The 21827-nt window shown below is 32.1% G+C and overlaps 2 protein-coding genes across 3 annotated transcripts; both read left to right on the top strand.

The window, feature by feature from the left end:
* The first annotated feature begins 826 nt into the window (after positions 1-826).
* On the top strand, positions 827-4586 carry LOC122582615 (nuclear intron maturase 3, mitochondrial). Of its 2 annotated transcripts, none has more exons than XM_043755033.1 (3): positions 827-3190; positions 4032-4188; positions 4317-4586. In XM_043755033.1, exon 1 carries the CDS (start codon positions 859-861, stop codon positions 3175-3177), a length of 2319 nt encoding a protein of 772 aa, XP_043610968.1. In that variant the 5' UTR covers positions 827-858; the 3' UTR covers positions 3178-3190; positions 4032-4188; positions 4317-4586. The 2 variants fall into 2 exon arrangements, with proteins under 2 accessions (XP_043610968.1, XP_043610969.1); XM_043755034.1 differs by having other exon boundaries at positions 4027-4188.
* An 8457-nt stretch (positions 4587-13043) lies between these two features.
* LOC122583048 (probable methyltransferase PMT7) lies at positions 13044-15411 on the top strand. The gene is made up of 5 exons (XM_043755489.1): positions 13044-13329; positions 13771-14031; positions 14243-14489; positions 14790-14928; positions 15195-15411. The coding sequence occupies exons 1-5, from the start codon at positions 13050-13052 to the stop codon at positions 15351-15353; spliced, it is 1086 nt and encodes a 361-aa protein (XP_043611424.1). The 5' UTR covers positions 13044-13049; the 3' UTR covers positions 15354-15411.
* Positions 15412-21827: the final 6416 nt, after the last annotated feature.

The following is a 21827-nucleotide window of genomic DNA, read 5'->3' as shown; positions in this document are numbered from 1 at the left end:
GTATCTACATGATATCTTTTGACCAAATTTTTGTGATTTGTTCGACAACTGTTCATTGTAGGAATGAGCAGGATGAAAGAATTACTTTTACTCTTGCTAAAAGTGTTTGTAAAGTACGTTAAAATTAAGTTAGATTAACTGGTTAATGCATGCATATATTAAACCATCTAAGATGGTTGATTACTTGATTTAAAAGCTCACTTTCATTTCACTCAAAGAACTATTTCAAAACAAACACCTCTCATTTTCATTGGCCACTATTACTAATTTATTATCATGCACGCTTCTTTGTTAACATAAGATAATTTTCAAAGCTTGGTGATTATCCTTCTAGGCCGTTTGGCTAATGACATGTGTTTGCTCATCATACTTGTTAGCATGGTTTGAAAACCGAACCGTCCAACAAGTCCGACCAGTTTAACATTAAATCGGTGGGGTCAATGGTTTTATTGTAAATAAATCAGTAAGAAATTAAGAGTCTGTTTTTAATTTGTATTCCATTAAATTATTTTATATTTTTTTTCTCAAAAGTATAGAACAATTTTTGTGTTAAGGTTTTTGTAAGGGTTTGGTAAGTATACAAGTTTGGAACCAGAGTTTACTCTATTAATCGGTGTGTCTTCGATCGGATTAGTAGGGTTTCTTTGAGATATGTAGTTTTATTTCGAGAAAATCTTTTAGCATAAGTTCGATTAAGACAACATATATTAAAACTCTCGATTCTCGCATCACGAAAGGGAAGTTCACTAAAAAAAAGAACTCTTAATAATTACTGGTTTATCAGAGTCAAATTTTTAACTAGACATAACATTAGTTGTACATTTCCAAAACCCCCAACACAAAACCCTACTTCAATCAATGCTTATTCTTTTCCGGCGAACCACCACCACCACCTCATATTTCCGGCTGGCAAGACCCATTTCGACAGCACTCTCAACCACCATCTCACCACCACAAACCACCACATCACAACCCTTAACAAAACCCCAATTCAAAACCCTAGTCTTATCTCAATACCACCATAACAAATTCATAAATCTTCTTCAAAATGTCATCTCTTCGCCGGCTGTCCTCCTCACCGCCGTCCACAACCTCACCATTTCTCCGGCGCCACCACTTTCTGTTGATTCACTACATACCCATTTCTTTTCAGTCACTAAAATGGCCCAAGAACTCACCGAAAACCGGTTCGATATCGAATCTTGCTTGCTTCCGGTGGAAAATAACAATAATAAAGGTAAACCCTTTTCTCAATTTTCTCAGTTTGATTCATTTTCACTTGTTTTGCCTAATTTGAAGTTGAAAGTTTTGATTGAATCAATTAGGATGGTGTTAGAAGTAATATATGATGATCGTTTCGCGACGTTTAGTTACGGTGGGCGGGTCGGTATGGGTAGACATACCGCTATTCGGTATTTAAAGAGCAATGTAGAGAACCCCTCCTGGTGGTTTAGTGTAAAGTTTGAAAAAGATAGGATCTTTGGATTAGAGAATGTGAATAAGTTGTGTTCAGTTATTAGTGAAAAGATTAAAGATGAGAAATTTATTGGTTTGGTTAGGAAATTGGTTGAATCAGAAGTCGCCCGGATTGAATTGGGTGGATGTTGTTTAGGGAAAGGGCTGCCTCAAGAATGTGGGTTGAATTCGATATTGATTAACGTTTACTTGAACGTGTTTGATCAAAAGTTGCAAGAGTTACGGCTTATGATTAATAAGGAAAATGTGAAAAGTAGGCTAGATGAGGGGAACGGTGATGATGGTGATCGTGTTTTTTATAAACCATTGAAGGTGTATGCTGTTAGGTACTTGGATGAGATACTTGTGATTACATCAGGGTCGAAGGGTTTGACTGTAAAGTTGAAGAATTTAGTTGTACAGTTTCTTGAAAAGAATTTGGTGTTGGCGGTTGATAAAGAGAAAACCGTTGTACATAGTGCGGTTTCTGAGGAAGTTCATTTTTTGGGTATGGATATTCGGGCAGTAACACCGTCTGTTTTGCATCCTCCAATGTCTGAGAAGGCGATTAGGGCGAGAAAGAAGTACTTGAGACAGAAAGAAGTAAGGCTTCAAGAACTTAAAAATAGGAGGGAGACGAACAGGAAGAAACTTGCTATGAAAATCTTTAGTCATGTTCATAAGAAGTTGAAGACAAGCAACGGGTTCAAGTTTGATTTCCAAATTGAAAATGAGGTGAGGGAGATTTTTAAAACTTGGGGCCGTGAAGTGGTTGATGAGTTTTTGGAGTCGATAGAGGAGCGTGCCGCCTGGTATCGTAAGCTTTCCGGTGGAGATTTTTTATCTTTGAAAAGAATTAGAGATCAACTTCCTCCGGAACTTGTTGAGTCTTATGACAAATTCCAAGAGCAAGTGGACAAGTATTTGAAGCCGATGAAAGCTAGAAAAGAGTTGGAGGAAAGAAAAAGGAAGGTGGAAGAAGAGGAGGAACAGAAATACACAGAAAGAACGGTCAAAGATTTGACCCAACTATGTATAAAAGTTGATACACCTGAACAACTTGTCAGAAAAACAGTTAGGTTAGCTGGGTTCACTAATAACATGGGTCGTCCAAGGCCAATCAGTGCACTCATGGCTCTTGAAGATGTTGACATTATTAAATGGTACACGGGTGTGGGAAAAAGATGGCTTGATTACTTCTGTTGTTCTCACAACTTTAAGATTGTAAAAACCGTTGTAAGTTATCATTTGAGGTTCTCTTGTATATTGACTTTAGCAGAAAAACATGAATCGACTAAACGTGAAGCTATGAAACATTACACTAAAGATTTGAGAGTTTTTGATGTTGATGGAAATGAGGAGTTTCATTTTCCTACCGAAAGGGAAATCAAGATGATGGGTGATAAAAGTCTTGCAGACCCAAAGCCCGTTGATGGAACTTTGACGATGATATTAATAAGATTGGCTTCTGAGGAGAACTTGTATCGATGTGGTGCTCATTTCTGTCAAAGATCTGATACAACTGTGTATCGTATACGGTTGTTGCAAAAAGATTTGAACTTGAATTTGTCAGATGTGAAATCATGGGTTTCCGGGATGGGTGGTGTTCATGGGTATTTTGACAGGAAGTGTGTTCCTTTATGTCTGGACCATATAAGTCAGCTTTATATTGGGGCACTCACACTTCAAGATGTTGATTATTCGAGTTTACTACATATTTGACTGCAGATTTGAGGTATATAGTTGTATTTGCTGGTATGATAAGATTCATTACAGAATTTATGTGTGTGCATTAGTTTCAACAAAGGGGTTCATGTCGCTAACTGGGAGGGTTGGGTGTGTTGTGTAAAGGGTTTAGATGGGTTCATCTTATATGCATTTTAATTTTGTGTGTCATGTAATATTTTAAAGATTATGTTATGTTATAATGTGCTATTCTCCTCAAATAAGTTTGTTTTTTGATCATCAGACCACCAAGAACTGAAACTGTTAGAAATCAAACCCGGAACCTTTCTTTTGGAGTGCGTAAAAATTACATCGTCAGTGACTTTTGAACAATTTGAACTTTATTATCTAGGCCGTTTGCCATGTTAGAGATGTAGCATATCCCAAATCAACTCATTCACAATATGAGTTAAAATACTCCTGTATTTGAAGAACTTATAGATTTCCTTCTGACGGTGTTTCTTCTTCTAGCCTATGATCTAGGTTGGCTAAGGTCAACGGGTTCTTTTTGTTCTTTCCAGTTCTGTGAATACTTGATAAATACACTGAGTATAAGCTACAAAGTTTCATTTAGTTATCTAATTGATATTTCCTTTTTATTTATAATCAACAATTTCGAAGGTCATATTTTGATGACTTTTAAATGGTTCATCCTAGATTTTTAGGTATCTTAAAGTTTTTTTTCTCACTATTTTGACCTATTAGCAAACTAAATGGTATAGCAAACTAAATGTTATGCATTATTCTGTATTTTCTTGTATTTGTGGGATTAAGAGCTTTCCACAAACTTTTTTGTTAGGCATTCTCGACTCATTAACATATCTATTTGATGTTTCTTTCCGGAAGAATAGAAATGGAAGGCACTTGATATCGTGAGTATTCAGCCACAACTTTTCGAGTGTGAAACTGAACAGGTTGGTGTCCCCATATGCGCTAAAAATATTGTGGAATCCCGTTTGCTGATAAGCAAATAAGACATGGCTGAAGAACCTCAATATTCTTATTCAGGTGCATATCCACATTTCAAAAATTTAACTTAGATGCTTATAGTTTGAAATTTCTTATAACCAAATTGTATATTTTGCTGCTACTTGGCTATTTTCTAACTCTGCTACCGTATGCTGGTGCTATTACAGATCAACCTGATGTTGGTAGTCAGAGTCGAGAAATGACGTAGACTACATCGTTGCCATTATAGTTGATGGGTCCAGGAATCGGGAATCTGAAGACGAATTATGTAAGAGGCATGGAAAAGATAGTTGAAAAGTTATGTTTGACTTTCATATAAATTGGTTTGACCCGACAATTCAAAAAGACTCATGACCCATAAATTCATATTGTAGATGTATTCAAATATAACTTTTCAATAGTTTTATAACGGATATAAACATATCTATCTTTGTTCATTAAATATTTCAATTGATTAGATTTTAAGTATTTCACTTATAATGACATTTTCACAATTATTCCTCCTGTTCTCGAGTCCACATACAATTTTTCTAAAGTGTAAATGCTCATAAATCCCGAATAAAATATAAATCCATTTATTCCACTAATAAGGTATTAAAGTCTAACGATGTACATAAACAAAACGAACTAAAACGTCCTGAAATAAACTTCGAAAAATACGCTAGATGACGGCTGTCACAAGCTTCCTTTTTTGCCAATAACACAACGACCACAATTACACACAAAAAGCTAATCATTAAAGTTCGGGATACAAAACTTCAATAGTTAATTGCTTTTACTAACTCCAACTTTGAACCAATCAATACAACTGATGATTCACCAATTTTTTCCCAAACTTTACCCGCCAAAATTACAAAATTTAAGATGGAGAAATAGTAGTATGAGTATTTGAACTGCAATATACAACAATAACACTTAAAATAACTACAATATCACTTTTAACATCACTTACTTTTACATTTATCACCATTGTCGCCCACATCGGTGTCCCCACTGCCGCCCCCACCACCGTCACCACCACCGCCGCCGCCATCACTACCCCCACCGCTTTCGCATTGTGCGGACATAAGTCTAGTATTATTTATTGTTTTAGGTTGTTAAAAATATATTTCTTTACATTTCTTCTTAATTATTATTATATATAACATTTTAGTAGCCTTGGCTACAATGATTATTTTTTTTGTTTTGACTTTAACATTGTAACACCCCAACAAGGCAGAATAATGGGTTATCACAAGAAAAGCACAGCACGACATGGAAATTAAGTAGAGACAAATCTAGATGTATTAAAAGGATTGGGAATCCATACAATTTAAATAAATTACAAATCCGAGACCATACAAAAATGCATAAGGAGCACGACCATCAAACGTTTACAAAAGAGAGTACAAAAAATGGCATATGATTCTAAGCATAACTCATAAGCGGGGATAATGAATCACGGATTCACAGTAAGTCCAAGTCCAATCCTAGCATGCAAACAATCAATCATCCTCCAATACGTCTTCCATTAACTTGTTCACCTGAAAAGTGTACTAAAACGTGTTAACATAAAGTTGGTGAGTTCGTAAGTTTAGATAAAGAGATAAAATTTGTCGGGATAACAACCGTTAACGTTACATGAGGATTAGGATACCTAATCATGTCCACACAAATCAACACAAGTCAACGTTTAACAATATTGATAACCGGCACGACTTACATGATGAACAATGCATAAAATACGTTTCCAGACATGACTTACATAATGAATAATGCGTAGTAACCGGCACGACTTACATGATAAACAATGCGTAAAATACGTTTCTGGCACGACTTACATAATAAATAATGCGTAATAAACCGGCACGACTTACATGATGAACAATGCGTAATCATAACACATGCAATCACGTGAACAAGCAAAACAAGTAAGTAATCATCATCTCGTTCAATATCATAACTAATCATATCAACTGACAAATATTTAACAAACGAGTACACTTTCCACCCCAAATAACGTAAACGTAGGGGCTACGAAACTCACCTTGGCCTTGAACGTTGGTAGAAGGTGACTAAGCGGGTAAGCGGGGAGCACAACGAACACAAACCTATTATAACAACATTACATCATCACATTATAGCTTACGTTACAATATAGGTCACCCTAGGCCATTCCAAGACACCCCAAGGTCGGACGATGAATACACGATTGGAGAAACGAGGGACTCAGGAAGAATGGTGTTATATTCTCATAAAAAGGATGATACTAAGAGAAACTAGACTCTCATACAATTCTAACGATAGGTCATACGCCTAAAATGGGCTTACGGTTCAAAAGTTATAAGCGTTTGAAGTTGGAAAAAGAAATCGTTCGGGCAGCAAGTCTTCACTGCGCCGCAGTGAGGACCAAATAGTCCTACTGCGCCGCAGTGAGACCCAAAACATCAAAAATGATCAGGAGAATGCCACTGCGCCGCAGTGGTGGCTGTTCCTTCCCACTGCGCCGTAGTGGCCAGTTTCTGAAGCCAAACAACAGTAGGACAGCAACAAGAACGAACCCAAACCCAATTTTTGACATCCAAATCGACTTGTGGTTTTTCAAGACTCGTTTCTAGGCTCAAACAAACATCATTAAGTATAACTAAACATGTTTCATCAATCAAATCCAAACCCATAACACAATTACATGTCCAAATCGTTCTTGACCCAAATCAACCCTAATGAAACCCTAATTTGACCCAATTCAAGTTTTAACCCGATTTCGACCAAGGGTTTCTTAGACATGACTAGTAATGAAGTTTTAAACATAAAAGGGGAGATTTAAGATGAATTTAACTTACCAAAATGGTTCAAGACTTCAAATTTCGGGTTTAGAGCAAAAACCTTGGATGAACACCTTTAGAACCTAAATTCATGAAGGATGATTATTATTATTATTATTATTATTATTATTATTATTATTATTATTATTATTATTATTATTATTATTATTAGGGTTACTTAATTTAGTTAGATTGGATGATAAAACACAAATTTTTGGTGTATTAATGGTAGATTTATGATGATTTGTGGTGGTGGTTGAAAGAAGGAGTGGAAGAGTAATGAGGGAGAGAAAAAGAGGATAAGGGAAAAGGTAAAGGATAAATGAATGTGATGAGGGGAGGGGGCCGGCCTAGGGAGTCCATTTTTGGGATCCCGCTCCGCTAAATTCGACAAATAGCTATACAACCATTTAAACGCTAACACGACACCGATAACACAATTAGACTTCACGTTACGTTACTATACGACAAAACGTTCAATAATCCGTATAAGCTAACAAATTCATTCATCTTTCAATTTCATTAACTTACAAGTCAACTAAGTCAAGAATCACGAATGTTACAAACATCAAACTTTTAGTTTTTATGTTTTACCCACAAACTTCAATTTTTTATATTTTACCACTTAACTTTTGATTTTTTGACTTTGATCACAAACTTTAATTTATTTATGTTTTGCCCCTTAAACTTTTGAATTTTGTTGGCTTTGCTCACAAACTTTGATCTTCTTTATATTTTGCTACTTAAACATCTTCTTTACTTGGATTATTTTACTTCCTCATGCTATATTTATCTTTTTTTACTCTGGTCACCAACAACTTCATATCATTGTATACTTTTTATAAGCCAACTAACAAACATAAGTAAACTCTATAACATAGTAAGTAAATTTAGCTTTTTTTTTTCTTGCATTAAAACATCAAATATAGTAAAAAAACATTTGTTTTTTTTTTTTAATTTTAAATTTTAATCTTGCTTTTGTTTTTCTCACATAACTTTTTAAAATAAATTTAAGTATATTATTTGTAGAATTTATCTTTACGTACGTGTAATTCAATTTTTAAGCATCTGCATACATATGGTCAATGACCGGTTAATCACAGACCAAATGATGAGTATAACATATAGTGCAAAATTTATGCTATGAAAAAAACGTTATCTTTTAAACACTTTTTACAAGACTTTTTTACCTTTATGATACACTTTTGTAATGTGCGTTTCTCATTTTGTATGGATCGTCGGTCTTATATACGTTGTAGATTTAAGCATCGTTACATTTCCCGGGATATAAAACTAGTTATTTATAATTATGATAATTATAATCATTGTTAAAAAGAAATAGAGATGAGTTGATGTCGGTTGATGGTGTGAAAACAGTTTCTGATGTCAAATTCCAAAAACCTAGTGAGAGGTTTCTCATCCTTCTATGATCCGTCAAAGGGCCGAGTGCAACCTTGACCCAAGCGAAAGTACGATGTATTTATAAACATGGAATCGTAAATGAATTCGATTACCACTGTGATCCTTCTTTCGTGATCCTTTCCACCTATCTTTATAGAAAAACACTTTCAACCTTGTTGGATACGAGGAACAAACTTTTGATACTTGTTTGAAAAAACACAGACTCCAACTATTTAATCAAACCCAGTTGACTTTATTATATGTCACGTTTGTATAAAATCTATCGTAATTAAGATCGATCATGTGAAAAGAATCAATATAAAGATCAAATATACATGCATTATCATATTTACATACTATTTAATTCATGTTTACTTTTTGTTATTCGTTTAATGTTGTGGATAATATGCTTAATTTATTCATGATAAGATCATTTAGGGAGAGTAGTTAAACATATAACTGTTCAAACATAAACAAAACAAGAATGAAAAAGAAAAAATATAAAACATATAAGTATTTCATTTCAATGAACTTATAAAAAATGGATAAACTTATGGGTCGAAACACAAATTTAACCTCTCAATTATATTAAAGTCCAACATATTAGCTTGTCACATAAATCCACAACATTCAATCTCTTATATTAATAAAACAAAATTATTTTCAAAAACTATTTTTAGAAAAAAAATGACATAGCAAACCTCATATTTTGCTAACACAATATTTAAATAGATATGACATCATAATCTTTGTATTTTTATTTTCTTATTGCTTTTTTTTTACCTTAAACATGTTTAATTCCTTTAGCTATCTTAAACTTCCATCCATTTTTCTATCCTCATAAAAATAATTTTTAAAACATATATACAATGATAAATGAATAGTAATCAACATTAACATTAAACCTTTTACAGGTTTTTTTCAAAAAATTTGAACTTTTCAACTTTTTTCTTCTAATAATGTTCTAATATTGATCTGAACGGAAAATATTTGGGTCAGAACCAATTTAACTTCAAAAACCCGGGTTGAACCCGGGTTTAATTAACTAGTATACATATAAGCTTGGGTAGGGTGGGGGACGATTAACGATTTATCCCCAACAATTTTGGTCTAAATAGGGGGAAAAAACCTAATAAAATAAAAAATTTTAACAATAAAAAAAAAACTTAGAACAAAATCAAATATAGACCCGAATTAGAAAGGAGCGGTCAAGATTCAACGGGTCCAACCGTACAGGGACCCATCACCCATACCACTACTTTATATATCGACACAAATATATATAGATATGTACGTAATTGTTGTAAAATTATTCAAAAAACATGTTGTCTCTATTGGAAAAGGTGCTCAACTATGCGTATAGTAGGGGTGAGGAAAAATCGAACCGTAAAATCGAAAAACACCGAGAAAACAAAAAACCGAAGGAAACCGATTGGTTTGGTTTTCATTTTTTAAAAACCGAACGGATCAGTTCAGGTTTCAGTTTCATATGTCAAAAAACCGATCAAAAACTAAACCGAACCAAAAATTATATGGTTTTTATATATACATCATTTTGTATTTATATTTATATCTTTTGCATTAGTGATGTTTTTGTTTATCTATTATGTTTGACATGATGCAAAAACTAAACAATTAAAATGGAATTACAGCTAATAAAATCTACAAAAGTAAAAATGATAACAAGTAAAAGAAACCTTTAATCCTGTCTAAGAAATAGCTTGTAAACAAATGTGTGGCTTTCTTCCTTTTCATTTCCGTTATAAGGCATGAATCTGTTAGTAAACAAAACCCAAAAATATATAAAGAAATAATTAAATCATCTTCAAATTAAAGATGCCTCAAATACCAACAAATAAAAAGGTCTGCTCAATCACAATTCACCAAACGGTCAACAACAACAACAACAGTATCCAATCCTTGCGCGGGGTATGGGGGAGGTGAGCTGTAAACAGTCTTACCTCTACCTAGGGGTAGAGAAACTGCTTCCAAAGGGACCTCCGGCCACCAAGAGAAAAAATGGCAAATCGTGAAATGTTTAGATACCATACATGTCGGCCGCGAACATTATAATAAAGATATACCTGTCTGTCGTGTACGGCTACCTTGAGAGTATGGAACAGTAGCAAATATACGATCTGCCAATACCTTAGCCCAAGTTCGACAATACCTATACAATAACAATTCACCAAACAGTAGTAGCTAAAATTACTTTTCATCTACATGGATTACTAGATTAGGCGTTTATTAAAGGGTTTAGCGCGACGAAATGCAATTAACTATGCCCAAAAAGTTATAGTGTGCACCAACTAACGTTTTAGTTTATTGTATGCATAAACTTAGTAAAAATGTTTGTATCATGTAACTTTTTGTGACCGACCAATCAAAACCTTATACGTGGCTTGTTAAAAAAAAAAAATTTACATGTGGCAGCTCATATTGGCTGCCACGTATACACATTGCATGATTTAAACATTTTTACTAAGTTTATGCATACAATAAACAAAAACGTTAGTTCATGCACACTATAACTTTTTGGGCATAGTTTGTTTAATCCCGGTGCACTAAACCCTTTATTAAAAACCATAACAAAACTTTGTCATTTAATTCTATAGCTAAACCAAATATATATATAAAGAACCGAAACTAAACCAAAACTGACCCAAACCGAACCGGAATACCAAAAAACGAACCAAACAAAAACCGAATCCAATGGATTTTGGATTTCAAAAACCGAAAGTTTTGGTTTGGGTTTCGGTTTTAGGTCAAAACTGACCCCTACAGCAAAGGCTCACGAGTTTGATTCTCCAACAAAATTACGTGATACGAATTCATTCTATGAAAGACTCACATTAAACCATAAGTTAGGTGTAGAACTTATTTTTAAAAGCAAGCCCATAAAAGGAGGGCTCATAAACCACCAATCAATATTGTACTCGACTGATGTAGGATCGTAACATAATGTTGGCCGACACTCATTTCACTCAATTCATGCTTCCCTGGTTTGACTCTTAACGTGAGCAAAATTAAGAGATTTATATTTGAGAGTGAATTGGACCGTTCATAAAAAAAGATTGATATACCGGTTTACAGTTATACTGATCGAACCAGCTGATCATTTCGGTTTTCAAAGTCATGCCCAATAAAGCAACATGGTTGGATTAGTGGTAAACATCCTTGCCTCTGGAGATAGAGGTCATAGGTTCGATCCTCATCCCATGCAAAGGTTGGAGGGCATTTTCTACCATTTAGGTAGAAACTGGAAGCAGCCTCTCTACTTAGGTAGAGGTAAGGTCTGCCTACATCTTAACCTCCCCCATGCACCGTCGAAGTATTGGGGCTCAAAACCTGCAGAAAACGATACCGAGCAGTTACTTACTTAAAGTCATGCACAATATAATACAGTACTTTAAAGTCAAGTCCCCAAAAGAACTCGAAGTTATGTTTATGAGTATTTTATATAACGAACACTGAAAGTAGACGACACCAAAAAGGGACACGAAACCAAATTAAGCTTCTTCCCATTCCTCGATCGGACAATTTCAAATTTTCACTCGTATTCATATTCATATTCACAGTGCTACTCATTTTATATCGCCCTAAAAGGCTCCCTCACTCTTTCTAAAAAAATTAATGGGTTTGGATTACAAATCAATAGTATTGCTACTTCTAATAATCACAACATCTTTCTTTACAGGAACTCTTTTTGGACCATCCAGTTTTTCATTCTCACAATCACAATTGCATTCATTTGGTAACTATATCTCATTTTTACTAATTTTTGTGTGTTTATATATTATTGTTTTTTGATTTTGTCAAAAGATTGATACTGTATATAATTAGTGTGTCTTTGAACCATTCAAAACTCAAAAGGTGGTGGTTGTTCAAATAAATATGGGTTTATCAATCTTGTACTTTGTTGCATGTTCATAGTTTTGTCCGAGGTTAAGTGTTTGGATATGTATTGAGCTATATATATAGCCATATAGGACAATAGCTTATGTAGTATATGTATTTAACCTTTGATAGAACTTTTAAATATCTTTATCGTATGTAATTGGTGTTAGTCTTTTCTTTTACTTATAGGGATGTCATGACTAAATTAAAGATAGTTCAAAAGTTAAATGTATTCTTTTTGGTAAATTGTTTGCTATATTCGTGTCCCTAAATTTGTCAGAAGTCGAAGGTTCACTCATTTTAATGGCTGAAAATTTTTGTTGGTACCCTACGTACATTGTCAAATTCAGGATCTTTCGTTACCTTTCTTACCAATTCTTGTAGTTTCAAATAAAGCACAAGACTTATTGACCTTTTACTGCTATATTTGAAGCTTTTTAAGATTTGGATCCATCCAATATGATTCTGTAACTTGAAATATATAAAGGGATTGTGGCATAAAAGGTAAGCTTTATTTGGACCTACGAAGTCTCAAAATCTAAAAGTTAAGCTGACCTGGTTACACAGTGAATATGATGCTGTTGCAGCTGATATGGCACTAACTTTGACCACTTTGGTTTATTTTTCTGATTTGGGTCCTGACCAGTAAATTCGAAGATTACCTTAAACGAACATTTTCTTATTATAATGCAATTTGCCGATACATAAATTTTTAAAAGAGACTTGAATTTTAGGTTTGTGTAGTGTCTACGCTTTGCAGATTCTAATGCCTTTATTAATCACTGCAGATTAGGCAATATGATAACCAATGAGACAGGTGATCTTCGTTCGGCTGGTGTATATCAAGTTCTTGATGTTGCTTGTGGAGTTGCTAGCTTTTCTGCATATCTTCTTCCCTTAAATATACAAACCATGTCATTTGCTCCCAAAGATGGCCATGAAAATCAAATTCAATTTGCTTTAGAACGCGGAATTGGGGCTATGATATCCGCTTTAGCTACAAAACAACTACCTTATCCCAGCCACTCTTTTGAAATGGTTCACTGTTCAACATGTCGTGTTGATTGGCACGAGAATGGTATGCTTTCTATATTTAGGTTTTCATACGAGCTGGCAAAATGGGCAGTTGAGATGGGTTGGGTAGCCTAGTTATATGGGTTTTGGTGCCTGTCTTTCAAGTTGGGCTGGCCTGGAACACCTTTTAACCCCTTATGTTTGTGTGCAAAATATGATTTACAAAATATATATCATTACAATGATAATACAATGTTCTGACTAAAGTAATCTGAGTAACATATGTATTTAAATACAATTTGTGCAACTTTTGACCCATTTCCGTTTCTGCACTACTTTTTGATTTTAAACTTATGACCCATTAGAGAATCAGATAAAGCAGACCCAAGTTGCATTCTAGTCTTCATAGACAAAAACCTGTATATTTTATGATATATATGAATTTCTCAGCACGAATGACGCGCTTATTCCATTTTATTAACTTAATGTTGATTGTTATGCTTAGATGGGATTCTACTAAAAGAAATAAATCGACTTCTTCGGCCAAATGGGTATTTTATATATTCCGCTCCTCCAGCTTATAGAAAGGACAAGGATTATCCAGTTATTTGGGATAAGTTGGTGAACATAACTTCTAGAATGTGCTGGAAGCTTATTGCTAGGAAAGTTCAGACGGCAATATGGATTAAAGAAGCTGATCAAGTTTGCCTTCAAGAAAATGCAGAGCAGAATTTCATAGATATATGTGATTCTGTAGATGCTGATGGTAAGATATCATGGAATATACCTTTAAGAAACTGTGTTACACTTGGCACTGCAGATCCCGATTTGCAAAAACTCCCCCCTATACCACAGCGGTTTTCAATGTATTCGGAAAGTCTTAACCCTATAGGCATGTCTTTAGTTATTTTTCGCTGCTGCGGGCTTGCATACATTCTTAGTGGGTCTCTTTTCAAATTGTGGATTTTTGGGTGCAGGTATCATAAAAGAGAAATTTCTTTCAGATACCCTCTATTGGCAAGATCAAGTTCGTGAGTATTGGAGGTTGATGAATGTTAATGATACAGAAGTCAGAAACATTATGGACATGAATGCCCATTATGGCGGATTTGCAGTTGCCTTTAGTACCTGGCCTGTGTGGGTAATGAATGTAGTCCCTGCTACAATGAACAACACTTTAACGGCTATTTATGAATGGGGTCTAATTGGTGCTTTTCATGACTGGTGAGTTGAATTAGCAGATTGCACTTGAGGTGACATTCTGACCCATTTAGTTTTGAATTGTTCAATTTGGGTACGTTCTCTTTGTTAAGGCTCAACTAAATACAGTAGTTAGCTAAACGGGAAAAGATAGTTATCTCATCTAAACATAAAGTTTTTGGACAAAAAGTGCCCAGGGTCAACCCACCAATCCATTCTAAAGAAGTACCAGTTATGACTTAAAGGTGATCCATTACCCTATGCACCTAACCACCCAAATATTCCCCCTCTACATGATAGCGATCTTTCTTTTGCTATTTGTAGGTGTGAGCCATTCTCATCGTATCCACGCACATATGATCTGCTACATGCGAGGTATCTATTTTCTCACTATGGAAACTATCAAAATGGATGCTTATTGGAAGATATTATGCTAGAGATGGACCGTCTTATACGACCTCAGGTATCCTTTTCTATTGTTCCCTTCAACTAGTTTGTGGCTATAAGTCGTTTTTTTTATAGCGATATCATAAAGAAATGAACTTATCTTGATCGTATGTTCAAAGATGAACGATCAAAAAGTTTACATTACACGAGTAAACTGTAGCCCTGTGAAATGATATGATCTATAAAGCAGAAAAAGTCTGGAAATGTTTTTCATCCACAAATGCAAAACTTTACATGTGTCAATGCATATGATCTAACCACATTTAAACTTATCTTTTGCAGGGCATTATTATTATCAGAGACAATGAATCCATTATATCAAGAATAAGAGATATAGCCCCGAAGTTCCTATGGGAGGTTAATTCATTTGTACTTGAAGATCAACAAAAGCAATCAGAACCGGTACTAATTTGCAAAAAGAAATTCTGGGCAATTGTCTAATTATGATCCAAAATGCATATAGGTGTGTCTTCTGATCTTCTCAAACTTAATATATATATATATATATATATACTAATTAAATGAATGTATTCTAGTTATATTTTTTTAATGGCATGAATGTATTTTAGTTGGTGTTCGTATACTGTAAGTTTTCCGTTTTTAGTTGTAAATATTTGAAGAACCGGTTCAGTCTAATTGCCACTGTTATCATTGTTATGGACTTTCATTGAGTATCATCATGCATAGTGTATTTTGAGTTTTGAAATGTGTTTGATCTTTGTACCGCTAAGGCATTAAGAAGGTCTTTTGCCTAACTTATTTTCGAAACTTATGACTTATTTTTTGGGCTGATTAGCTTAACATGGCTTAAAATTGAAGAATAAGCTCATTTACCAGAACATAAGCACATAAACTTGGCATATCGAAAGTAAGCCATAGCTTTAGATATAACTCTATAAGCCAGGCCAAACACTTCCACATAATAATCTTTATCAACATTTCTGTTAACATCTTTCATATAACCATTAGCTGTCATGATTCATCAAATTTAAAGATACATACTAATACAATTAGTAAATTTTACACTATAAATTTTACAATATATAATAGTCTTGTGGTTAATTTAGTATACAATATGCATCAAAATTCAAAATATGAAACCTTTTGCATACTATAAATATTGTTGTATACCATATATGTATAATGTATCACGTGGGTGATCATGGGCTTAAACCAGACCCAACCCGATGTTGATTCAAGAAAAAGAAAAAATAACTAACAGATTTTGCAAAAGTAAAAATTAGAAACTTAAAGGGTAAAAACAAAAATTAGTTAAAGTAATAACATGTTGTACTTTATGTATAAGAATTTGTACAACCCATATTACTTTTTAGTATATATCTATACTATAAAGCAGATTCCCCCTGTCTAACATTTTAAGTTTCAACATTTACTTCCCAAAATGCCCCTTCTATCAATTCTATATTACCAAACACTTTTTCTCTCTCCTCAAATCTCAACCAATCATTTTTTTTCTCTCTCCTCCATAAATCATTTATTCCTCCAATTCATTCAAAAAAAATTTATCTCACAAACCGTACATCGATAAATTATAAAAGTTATATGGGTGTTCTTAAAATTTCATGCTCTTTCATTAGAGATGTCATTCGATATACTTTTGACTAATTTTTAAATCCGAGGGCAGAACCTGTACGGTTAAGGCATTTGGCTATCACACTTTATGACCTATCACCCCATCATCTCAACGCCGCAACGCGCGAGTACTTACTCTCGTATAATCTACACAAGAACTAATTTCCAAATAGAAAACTTTTGAAATATTTACAAGATGAAGGAAGTAATCTCGCATTCTTGCGCGCAATTATATTTGATCATTTCTGTGACGAAATTTCTCACCCCACCATTTCTGTCTGCCTCTAGAGACAGAGGTCATGGGTTCGATCCTCATCCCATGCAAAGGTTGGAGGGTCTTTTCTACCATTTAGGTAGAAACTGGAAGCAGTCTCTCTACTTAGGTAGAGGTAAGGTCCGCCTACATCTTAACCTCCCTCATACACCATCGAGGTATTGAGGCTCAAAACCCGCAGAAAACGACATTGAGCAATTACTTTTCTACAATGAAAAAAAAAAGTTACATTCTTTAGAAAAACACACGTTTCTTCATTTATAAATTATCGTTGTTAATATGCATTGACATTAAGACAATCATTATAATAAGATGCCAAATTAGAGATTCTCGTGTTATCTACCAATATATATATATATATATATATATAACAAGGTCCTAAATTCTTTTATGAAGAAACAAGGACCGTTAGATGAGTTCAAACTTTTAATTACAACCCTTAGATCTAAATAATATTACCATTACCAAATTTAATATTAAGTAAACACAACATTAGTCAATCTACTTTGGATAATTTACACTTTTTTGTTTTCCATCACTAATTTACAGTTTCCACCATTAATATTTAATCACTAATATTAAGAAAACATAATATTAGTCCTTGTATTTGAAATAATTAAATTTTGTATATTTAATAAAGTATGTATATACCTAGGAAGTCATAAATCGATTGATCAGTGTAATGTGTAAGCATAATGAACTAATATATATATACTCATGCATGTATGAGTTTATATTGTAACCGTATTATTAAGTTATCAAATCGTTTACAATTATATTATATACATTAAAGGTCTTTTAGATTATCCGACTATTATTTAACCAATATAGATAACTATTAATTTATTAATAAAAGAAAAAGCATGTCATTCACTATATATACTAGATACTAGATTAAACTCGTATGTTGTGCGGGATAATTGAGAACAAAAATATAAAAACGATAATTGATAGTTACATTATTATTCATAGTTATGGTAACATAAAGAACTATCAGATTACGACTGATAAAAAAAATAAAATTATAATTTATGAATATATTATATACGCTAATTATAAAAGCAAGACTAATGAAACATAAATATTTAAATCATAAAAGTCTTTCTCATGATATATAATTATTAAATATAATATAATAAATACTTTTCAAAAAATAAACATAATATAATAAACAATCTTATTTGATAAAAGATAATTATCATTGAATTAATTAAAAAAAGGTAGTATAATATATATAATTTTTTTACTTATATATAAAATGGAAAATTAAATATTAATGATTAGGATTATGATTAATGATTATGATCATAATTGATGACAAAGATTGTACATGGCAACATAGATATAACAATTTAAATGGAAAATATGACACCTCTTTAAAAGTCTAATGTGACAAAAAAACTAAAAATGTCACCTATGAAACTATCATCTCTTAGTTACATAGAGAGATTGAATACATGGTATATAATTATAAACACATAATGAGTTTGAATTTTTCATTACATGCCTTAAATTTTTTATTAACTTAGTTTAATTTCGTACGCATATTTAAATTTCAATGCAAGAACAATTACCTTTTATATATTGACAAAATATTACAAGAAAAAAAACTAAAAAAGCCATTTTTGATGCAAATAAAACTTTACATAACAATACAATTGTATTTTAACATGTTTTATCTATAATTAATAATTATGTTATTCTTAAAATTTATTGTGTTTATTTCGCGTATCTATATTGTCTCGCGTAATATACAGAAAATATAATTTTACTTTTATATATACAAAAATACGATTTTCTTAAATAACTATTAACCAACTGAAATATTTTATTTCATTTAATTAACATTTGCTTATGTTGTTGATTCTATCAAATTGAAAAACTTATTACTTGACACTTTTTAATAAGTTATTTATTATATGTTTTTCCTAATAAATCTAGAAGTTGAAATTTAGGGTATCTTATAAGATTATATTATGAACTTTCAAATCTTAATTATTGTATTATAATTTGCTTTTACATAAGTTATGTTAATTAAAGTAAATATTAAAAGTTTAAGATTTTAATTTCCTAAATATTTTAGTTTTTAAATTTGTTACATTAATCCAATATTTGTTTCAAATATTATTAATATTAATAATAAAATTCAACCATGATTTAAAAAATATATTTTGAAAATTTCTAAAAATTTAACTATAAGTACATATTTCGAAACCTCAATATATTGATGTGAAATTAATTTTAAAAATTTCAAAAGGTTAACTATAAACACAAAAAGTAAACTTTCAAAAGGTGAGCTACTGGCAAGGTCTTAAACCTTAAGGAAATCCATCAGGGTATAAATCACACTTTCGAAGTTTGTATGAGTGGATAACTAAGAGGGTTTTCAATAATACTGGGTTTCATCTCAGACATGCGTGATTCAAATGCTAACTACTTTTGTTTTGTCAAATTTTCTTTATATGTATATTTATATAAACATTAAACTACGTGAAAATTATAAAAAAATGACTAATATAGTTACACTAATTAAAGAGAAGTCAAATCCATATAGAGCTCTTATTTATATTCCGCTAAACAAATCTGTTTATATTGAATTTCAAACTATCACTTGACACAATAATTTGAAGTGTTACTAATTGTTTATAAAAACATAAAATCATGAAATTTTATGTTTTTTTTTTCTATATAAAGACATACATTAACAACAAGATACTAATTAATTTACAACTTTGACACCATGATACTAATTAATCTATTTTCAACATCTTTTATATATGGTTGTCAATGTATGATATTGTGAAACGATAACTTGTCACTAAAATAATCTAGTATATGTATATAGTAAGAGAATTGTTCTTGTAATTAGTAGATAATTAGTTTGTAACTTAGTTCTATAAATTATTTTCATTGACCTCACATATAAAAGCAATACACTCAATATATTTAAACAACTAGATTACAAACTATCCATTAGTTACAAGAATAGTCTTTTAACCATATACATATATACCAATTCCCCCTCCCTTAACATAATTATTTATAGTTTTGTTACATACAATATACTAGTCTTAATAACCGTGCGCGATGCACGACACCACAAAGATATTATTTATTAAAAATCACTCTATTAACCTTTTCTACCACAATAATATTCATGTTTATAATTCACAAAGGGGTTTGAAAATATACTTTTATCAATTGATGAACAACACAAATAGTTATGTATCTGTTTGGACTAAATAAAAAAAATAACAAACCTTAGTTTTATTTAATTAGTTTTGTTTTAGGCTAGAAACAAAAGATTAATGATGTGATTTTGTTTGCTTCTATATTATGCGGCTCCAAAGAAAAACCCGAATGACTACATGCGTTTATATGTTTAGATTAAGGCTATCAAGATAAGCTTCAGAATTTTGATCAAATATGGATTCTAACAAATCGTTATTATAATTTATTGCATTATTTTTATTTTATATTAGGTAGCTTATTAAATTTAATTATTAAAATTTTAAAACTAATATAATGATAACACATGTCGTTTAAAGGATGTGCCACATGTCGTTTTAAAAAAGCTACAATCCTGTTTTAGTATATTGGTAGATAGTAACGCATTTCGCTCTCATGTTGTTTCTTAATGTTAGGTGCATGGTCGGTAAATGTGTCAACAAGTTCAACGGGTGGCGAAGAGACACGAATGTTGGTCAAATTGGTGGCAACAGTTAATGACTCACTACAAACGTATTGTGACTGTTGTTGTCATAATTTTTGGGTTGATGAGCTTATCGTGACTTAAAATTGAAAATTAAGCTCATTAACCCAAAAAAATAAGCCAAACATTGGCATATCGAAAGTAAACCGTAGCTTCATAAATAAGCCAGGCCAAACACTTCCGATGTATAATCTTTATCATCATTTCTATGAAGAAGGTAACCATTAGCTGTTATGTTTCAACAAATTTAAAGATACGTAATATAATAAGTAAATTTTACACTACATTATACGAGTAATTTAACACCGAAACGGAGAAACATATGATGTTGGCTTATTGTTAAATTAAAGATAGGAAACACGGCCCATTATACCTTCATATAGCACATATTATAAACTCATATAGTCGGTGAAGACAATAAACTAATAAAGTACAGATTGGTGGGCTCATACTCCCCTGGCCCATTTTACCTTTCAATGGCCCATATTATATATTTCCAAATTTTTATACAAATACTCCGTAATATTGGAACAATATATATAGGAAGAACTAGTATATTTATCAGATTAGACTTTGAGAATGCTATATATTGTTCACTTTGAAATAATATCTACATTGATAAAAAAAAATAAAATAAATTATAACTTAATGTTCAAGATGAGATTCTAAGTTTCTAACTCACAATCAAACAGTTACTAACTTATTATGCGAAATGCCACATGTTCCTACTTTGGTATCCAAAACATAAGATGATGACAATATATATGAGATAGTGAGACACCAAAGAACTCCAGTGGTCAAACTCCCTCAAATTTCGACACCATCTAAAACACACTCCAATTGATCATCACACCGAACACCAAGTGGTAAAATACAATATACACACCACACAACGTCATGCTCATCACATTGAAGACTTGTATATTTTGAAGTGATATATAGATCACACGAAACACAATATTTGTTCATGGTGCAATAGTCTTTCTAGTACTCCATTTGCTTTAAACTTTCTTTACATTTAGTGCTAAACCACAATATATTTTTATCATCAACAAGTACAGACAAATTATTGCATAATGTAGAACTGTTTTAAGACATGATTTGTTATGGATGTCAAAATTTTCACTAACCTTTTTATAGATTAAAAAAATACAAGTAATATCATTTTGTATATCCCAAATAAACACTTAATTATCTTAAACACCAATAAATACTTAATAAGTTATGGACAATAATACCATGCCAATGATATTTTGGACACTTTGACTGTTTATTTATGTAATGATTAATGAAAATAAATATAAATATAAATACAAATATATTTGATATTGTTTTT

The sequence above is a fragment of the Erigeron canadensis genome, chromosome 9 (assembly GCF_010389155.1).
Source record: "Erigeron canadensis isolate Cc75 chromosome 9, C_canadensis_v1, whole genome shotgun sequence".
In the NCBI taxonomy this organism is placed as follows: Eukaryota; Viridiplantae; Streptophyta; class Magnoliopsida; order Asterales; family Asteraceae; genus Erigeron; species Erigeron canadensis.
The sequence above is the reverse complement of the archived record's forward strand: the minus strand, read 5'-3'. Positions and strand labels throughout refer to the sequence as shown.

Excerpts from the sequence above, each read along its gene's own strand:
- LOC122582615 (XM_043755033.1), top strand. The coding sequence starts at position 859 with ATGCTTATTCTTTTCCGGCGAACCACCACCACCACCTCATATTTCCGG.
- LOC122583048 (XM_043755489.1), top strand. The coding sequence starts at position 13,050 with ATGATAACCAATGAGACAGGTGATCTTCGTTCGGCTGGTGTATATCAA. Across the intron at positions 13,330-13,770 it reads TGTTGATTGGCACGAGAATG|ATGGGATTCTACTAAAAGAA; the intron begins GTATGCTTTCTA and ends TGTTATGCTTAG. Across the intron at positions 14,490-14,789 it reads ATTGGTGCTTTTCATGACTG|GTGTGAGCCATTCTCATCGT; the intron begins GTGAGTTGAATT and ends TGCTATTTGTAG.